The sequence below is a fragment of the Scylla paramamosain genome, chromosome 10 (assembly GCF_035594125.1).
Source record: "Scylla paramamosain isolate STU-SP2022 chromosome 10, ASM3559412v1, whole genome shotgun sequence".
Taxonomy (NCBI): Eukaryota; Metazoa; Arthropoda; class Malacostraca; order Decapoda; family Portunidae; genus Scylla; species Scylla paramamosain.
In genome coordinates, this window is record NC_087160.1 from 17,714,432 (window position 1) to 17,721,988 (window position 7,557).

The following is a 7,557-nucleotide window of genomic DNA, read 5'->3' on the forward strand; positions in this document are numbered from 1 at the left end:
TTATTTATTTATTAATTTCTTGCGAGTCAAGGGAACTAGCCAAGGAGGAGGGTGGAGGAAGGCCGCTCTACTTGTCTCTCCTCCCTCACAGGAATGGAATGAATAACTAGATAAATAATAAACAGAATAATAATAATAAAGAAAGTAAGGTCAGTTCAATTTCAGAGACATTTAAAAGTCCTTTCTTTTTGGACACAAAGTCATAAGAAAGAGGAAAAAAAGGACTCAAATTGCTTTCAATGCCAGCATTATTTATACTTACCTCATATTATCATTATCATTACCATTACTTGGCTTTCCTCGTTTTTATTATTGTTGTTACCGTTGCCATCATTACAGATCCCTCTCCACATAAAATCCTGGGTTGCTGCCTGGCTGGGGTCATACCGAAGTAATAATGATGACGAGATTTCCCCTCTTGCTGGTGGGCTTGCTGTCTGCCGCGCTCATCCTGGCTGGCTTTGGCAACAAGCAACTCAAGGATCAGCTAGTCCTAGTGAACCGAAGCCTCGCCCTCGCCAACAATACGTAAGGGAAGCTACATACGTTTGGTGAACAGTGTCAGTAGGCATTAGAATTCCTTTCATATAACTCTCTCTCTCTCTCTCTCTCTCTCTCTCTCTCTCTCTCTCTTTTCTTTTACTATTTGTTCTAGGAGAAGCAACAGAGCATTTTTTTTTTCAAGTTCATATATTGTAGTCTTCTTAAGAAAAAATTAAAAGTAAATATAAATAGATAAATAAGTGAAATACAAGGTGTACCGTAAGGGTGTATGTTCATGTACAATATCTAGTGCTCCAGGTCGACACTCATTGTGTTGTTACATGTGTTGCAGGGAAGTCTATCTGAAGGCCTGCAGAGTGAGCTTAAACGAACATATGCGCTCTTTATCGATTTGCGATAAGGAGGAAACTAAGGTGAGTGAACGCTTATTGAATCAGAATTAGAGAAACATGCTATGCTTGACGTAATGTATTTTGGGTGACACTGGCGCCGTGGCGGTATTTTATTTTATTTTTTTATGTAGGAAGGACATTGGCCAAGGGCAACAAAAAATCTAATAAAAAAATGCCCACTGAAATGCCAATCCCATAAAAGGGTCAAAGCAGTGGTCAAAAATTGATGAATAAGTGTCTTGAAACCTCCCTCTTGAAGGAATTCAAGTCATAGGAAGGTAGAAATACAGAAGCAGGCAGGGAGTTCCAGAGTTTATCAGAGAAAGGGATGAATGATTGAGAATACTGGTTAACTCTTGCGTTAGAGAGGTGGACAGAATAGGTGAGAGAAAGAAGAAAATCTTGTGCAGCGAGGCCGTGGAAGGAGGTGAGGCATGCAGTTAGCAAGATCAGAAGAGCAGTAAGCATGAAAATAGCGGTAGAAGACAGCTAGATATGCAACATTGCGGCGGTGAGAGAGAGGCTGAAGACAGTCAGTTAGAGGAGAGGAGTTGATGAGACGAAAAGCTTTTGATTCCACCCTGTCTAGAAGAACAGTATGATTGGAACCCCCTCAGACATGTGAAGCATACTCCATACATGGACGGATAAGGCCCTTGTACAGAGTTAGCAGCTGGGGGGGGTGAGAAAAACAGGCGGAGACGTCTCAGAACACCTAACTTCATAGAAGCTGTTTTAGCTAAAGATGAGATGTGTATAGATGCTCGTGTATAGGAAACGGTGGCCTTTCTGTGTTGTGGGATGAATGTAGTCTATTGCTCACTGATGTCATGTTTCTTTGCCAGCTAAACGCGAAGGTCAGCAAGCTGAAGGAGGAAATTGCAGGGCTGAAGAAGCAAGTAGACATGATCCCAGTAAGTTTAGTATGGTTTCTTAGCATTGCTCCGCTCCAAGTGTTGTGTCGACATATCTCTTCCTAAACGTCACCTCTTCAACCGAGGTAATACATTTCCATTCCTCCTCACAACACTGCATGGATTTCTATTAAGTATTATCTTCTATTAGTAAATTTAGATACGAATGTTCCAGACTCTCTCTCTCTCTCTCTCTCTCTCTCTCTCTCTCTCTCTCTCTCTCTCTCTCTCTCTCTCTCTCTCTCTCAATATCACTCCCTACATTACAGAATAAAGATAAGGAGATCGCAGATCTGAAGCTTAAGGTCCAGCTGGCTGCCAAGAGGGAGGAGGAGCTGAAGGCGAGGACGAGAGAGATGGAGAATGCTTTGAACACCTTGGGGAATGAGGCGGAGGCACGAAGAGCTAAACAAGCTAAAGAAGCTGAAAAGGACAAAAAAACTGAAGAAGCCAAAAAGGCTGAAGAAGCCAAAAAGGCTGAAGAAGCCAGAAAGGCTGAAGAAGCCAAAAAGGCTGAAGAAGACAAAAAGGCTGAAGAAGCCAAAAAGGCACAGGAGAAAAAGCCTAAAGCCTAAAGCCTAAGCAGCAGAAAAGTAAAGTGAAAATTGGGAATTTGAAGTGAATCACTGTGTTCCGAAAAAAACAAATCTTTAAACTTGTTCACCCGTTGATGCTATGAGTTGAGTGAAGACCAGCGGAGTTATGAACATCATGACATTCCTGCTGTCTGTGGAATCGGGATTTAAGATCGAGTCGGCCAGTGAGCACCCAGTGACTCAATCATCGCAGCTTGCCGTCCAGGGGGCAATAAACAATGATGACACCTACAGGGCAGAATGGGCAAAAAAAGAAGCATGTGAGCTAAAAATAAGTAAATAGAATATATATATATATATATATATATATATATATATATATATATATATATATATATATATATATATATATATATATATATATAACAACATTGCAATACTTATATAGGCATCATAACATCCCTCTGATCTGCCTGTTATGTATGTCTTCAGTATATGTAGAGACGTGTATGGGTGCAGTACAGTCATGTAACGTTTTACCGTGTTTTATGCTGTTTCCCACTCCAGAGTCCTCAGATCCTCTGATATGCATCGAAATTTTGAAATTTGATAGATTCTTAATAGGCAAAATTGAGAGAAGTTGTAGAATACATTGGAAGTCAGTGCGGTATTTTACTCTACTGACCAAAGACTAAAATGTAGACTTTCACATCAAATTGTGACTTTCAGGGATGTCCTCCCCGTCACTACCTTCGGCGGTAAGGTGCCAAGAATGTCTCCGAAGGGCGCCATCACTATTTGAGTCTTTACACACATATAAAAGGAATTATTCATCACACACTCTACACAACTACTCGAAATGGACTTGATTTCTCCCCTGGGCTCGCCTCCTCCCCCCCCTCCCTCCGCAATCTCTCTCTCTCTCTCTCTCTCTCTCTCTCTCTCTCTCTCTCTCTCTCTCTCTCTCTCTCTCTCTCTCTCTCTCTCCAGCGCGGTCTTCGTCAGTCTTCATTTATTTATTTATTTATTTATTTATTCTTTTTTTTTTTTTTTTTTGTAGTGTGGTAGAGAACTGCTCTTCCTTTTCTAGTCAATGCCCCATAACGCAGGTCTGACAACCCTACACAACAGTAGCAAGCTGGTACCATCATGGCCCGCACCGATCGCTACATGCACAGCCCCGCCCCTCACGCTAGCCAGAGTTTTGGTAATCAGTGCCACTCTTACCTCTGTTATCGAATAAATGTTCAGCACTTATTTTATTACAAACTGTATTAAAGATAAGTGAAATATGATTTTCTTGTTACAAATAAAGGGTATCCGTGCTGCATCCCCTTCTTGATCATAATGGTTGCATGCTCGCACAGCACCCCAGACAGCATGCCAAAGCCACCTTATTTACTTGGTCAAGTCTGACAGTGGAGGTGTGAACCCCCCAAAAAAAATATATATAAATAAATGAATAGATAAATAAAAAAAAATATTGAGTTTATGAATGATAAGAAAACTAAAAGTAATTTTAGAAATGCACTTTGGACATTATTTAAATGTTCTGTAACTTCAAAGCCATGGTGGTAAAACCATTTTGATCATAGAATATTTATGACTTTGAATAACTTGATCTTTCCTATCTGAGAATGTGACTTTCCTCCCGGGACACTATATAATATATATATATATATATACTCGTATATATATATATATATATATATATATATATATATATATATATATATATATATATATATATATATATATATATATATATATATATATATATATATATATATATATATATATATCCCATGAGAGGAGGAGGCAGTAGACATCTGCCGAAACGATAGTTACTCCCAGTGAGGTCTAAAGCACTGTTCAGGGGGTGCTGTGAACTTATCATTAAACCCAGCTGTGACCTCACTGAACGTTTCCCTTTGTGTCTCACAACACAAGGGGGTAGTCACAGCCTTCCCTCTAAAGACAACTCTCTTCCTCCACACAAAACTACAAGCACCTAATAACACACACACCCTTCACTCAAAAATTTCAAAATTATTATGGCGACTCCTACACCAGCCTCGGAGTCCCCATCTGGGGAGGGAGCCATAAATGTCTCCAGGTCGGACTGCCTTTCTGGCGACGACCCTAAGTGTCTTGACACCCCCCCCCCTCAACTTTTTCATCATTAACTTCTGGAACATTCGCGGTCTAAGATCTAATTTTCAGTCTGTAGAACACCACCTCTCCTCTTCTAAACCTCATTTTCTTTTCCTCACTGAAACACAGGTGTCTGAGGCAATTGACAGTAGCCCCTTTTCTGTTCCCTCCTACTTTCTCTATCCTCATTTTCGATCCAGATCTGGATGTTGCGTTTATGTGCACAATGACTTAACCTGCTCTCGTGCCCACGCTCTTGAATCTTCCGAGTTTTCCACCATCTGGCTACGACTACAGAGTCACTCTCAAACTAAATTTATCTGTGCTGTATACCTCTCACCTAACTCCTCTGACTATAAGAAATTCTTTGACTACTTAACTTCCAAAGTGGAGCACATTCTGACTCTCTTCCCTTGTGCAGAGATCTCCATTCTTGGAGACTTCAATGTTCACCAACAGCTTTGACTTTCCTCTCCCTTCACTGACCATCCTGGTGAACTAGCCCTCAACTTTGCTATCCTTCACGACCTAGAGCAAATGGTGCAACACCCTATTCGTATTCCTGACCGTCTTAGAGATACGCCCAACATTCTTGACCTTTTCCTGACCTCCAATCCATCTGCTTATGCTGTCACCCTTTCTTCTCTGTTGGGCTCCTCTGATCACAATCTCATCTCTGTATTTTGTCCTATCGCTCCAATCCCTCCTCAGGATCCCCCTAAGCGAAGGTGCCTCATGTGTTTTGCCTCTGCTAGTTGGGGGGATCTGAGGAAGTATTTTATTGATTTTCCTTGGAATGACTACTGCTTCTGTGTCAGAGACCCGTCTTTGTGTGCTGAGCGCATAACAGAGGTAATAGTGTCTGGCATGGAGGCGAACATTCCTCACTCTTTTTCTCGATCTAAACCTTCCAGACCTTGGTTTAACACAGCTTGCTCTCATGCTATACATGATAGAGAGGTGGCCCACAAAAGGTACTTAAGCCTTCCATCACCAGAATCTCATGCACTTTATATTTCTGCTCAGAACCATGCCAAGTCTGTTCTCCAACTAGCCAAAAACTTCTTCATTAACAGAAAGTGTCAAAACCTTTCAAGATCTAACTCCCCTCGTGACTTCTGACATCTAGCCAAAAATATCTCCAATAACTTTCCTTCTTCTTTCCCTCCTTTATTTCAACCAGATGGCACTACTGCTACCACATCTCTTTCTAAAGCTGAGCTCTTCACTCAAACCTTTGCTAAAAACTCTACCTTGGACGATTCTGGGCTTGTTCCTCCCTCTCCTCCACCCTCTGACTACTTCATGCTACCTATTAAAATTCTTTGCAATGGTGTTTTCCATGCCCTTACTGGCCTAAACCCTTGGAAGGCTTATGGACCTGATGGGGTCCCTCCTATTGTTCTCCGAAACTGTGCCTCCGTGCTTGCACCTTGCCTAGTCAAACTCTTTCAGCTCTGTCTGTCAACATCTACCTTTCCTTCTTGCTGGAAGTTTGCCTACATTCAGCCTGTTCCTAAAAAGGGTGACAGTTCTAATCCCTATTGCTTTAATTTCCTGCCTATCTAAATTTTTTTAATCTATCCTCAACAGGAAGATTCTTAAACATCTATCACTTCATAACCTTCTATTTGATTGCCAGTATGGGCTCGTCAAGGCCGCTCTACTGGTGATCTTCTGGCTTTCCTTATTGAGTCTTGGTCATTCTCTTTTAGAGATTTTGGTGAAACTTTTGCTGTTGCCTTAGACATATCAAAAGCTTTTGATAGAGTTTGGCACAAAGCTTTGATTTCCAAACTACCTTCCTATGGCTTCTATCCTTCTCTCTGTAACTTCATCTCAAGTTTCCTTTCTGACCGTTCTATTGCTGCTGTGGTAGACAGTCACTGTTCTTCTCCTAAATCTATTAACAGTAGTGTTCCTCAGGGTTCTGTCCTGTCACCCACTCTCTTCTTATTATTCATTAATGATCTTTTAAACCAAACTTCTTGTCCTATCCACTCCTGCGCTGATGATACCACCCTTCACTTTTCCACGTCTTTTCATAGACATCCAACCCTTCAGGAAGTAAACGTTTCATGCAGGGAAGCCACAGAATGCTTGACTTCTGATCTTTCTAAAATTTCTGATTGGGACAGAGCAAACTTGGTATTGTTCAATGCCTCAAAAACTCAATTCCTCCATCTATCAACTCGACACAACCTTCCAGACAACTATCCCCTCTTCTTCAATGAAACTCAGCTGTCCCCCTCTTCTATACTGAACGTCCTCGGTCTGTCCTTTACTTATAATCTGAACTGGAAACTTCACATCTCATCTCTAGCTAAAATAGCTTCTATGAAGTTAGGTGTTCTGAGACGTCTCCGCCAGTTTTTCTCACCCCCAGCTGCTAACTCTGTACAAGGGCCTTATCTGTCCATGTATAGAGCATACTTCACATGTCTGGGGGGGTTCCACTCATACTGCTCTTCTAGACAGGGTGGAATCAAAAGCTTTTCATCTCATCAACTCCTTTCCTCTAAGTGACTGTCTTCAGCCTCTCTCTCACTGCCGCAATGTTGCATCTCTAGTTGTCTTCTACTGCTATTTCCATGCTAACTGCTCTTCTGATCTTGCTAACTGCATGCCTCCCCTCCACCCGTGGCCTCACTGCACAAGACTCTTCTTTCTCTCACCTCTATTATGTCTACCTCTCTAATGCAAGAGTTAACCAGTATTCTCAATCATTCATCCCTTTCTCTGGTAAACTCTGGAACTCCCTGCCTGCTTCTGTATTTCCACCTTCCTATGACTTGAATTCCTTCAAGAGGGAGGTTTCAAGACACTTATCCTTCAATTTTTGACTACCGCTTTGGACTCTTTTTATGGGACTGGCATTTCAGTGGGCATTTTTTTTTTTGGGGGGGGATTTTTGTTGCCCTTGGTCAGTGTCCCTCCTATATAAAAAAAGGAAAAAAAATCATTTTAATTTCTAGCATTTGGTCTGCTGGAGAGCCAGGCACCCATCCTGTGTTACCTGTATGCAGTAATGGAGGCAAGGAATCATACTCACACTAA

The 7,557-nt window shown here is 41.5% G+C and overlaps 1 protein-coding gene across 2 annotated transcripts in view; it reads left to right on the plus strand.

Moving 5' to 3' along the window:
• The window catches only part of LOC135104274 (tol-Pal system protein TolA-like), a 3,235-nt gene extending 573 nt beyond the window's left edge, over positions 1-2,662 (plus strand). Inside the window, exons 2-5 of one of the 2 annotated variants that reach the window (XM_064011473.1) lie at positions 340-528; positions 836-917; positions 1,742-1,810; positions 2,080-2,662. In XM_064011473.1, the coding sequence (XP_063867543.1) occupies positions 398-528; positions 836-917; positions 1,742-1,810; positions 2,080-2,385 (588 nt within the window). In that variant the 5' untranslated portion in view covers positions 340-397 and the 3' untranslated portion in view covers positions 2,386-2,662. The remainder of the gene's footprint in view (positions 1-339; positions 529-835; positions 918-1,741; positions 1,811-2,079) is intronic. The other variant, XM_064011472.1, reaches the window with a different exon arrangement.
• Positions 2,663-7,557: the final 4,895 nt, after the last annotated feature.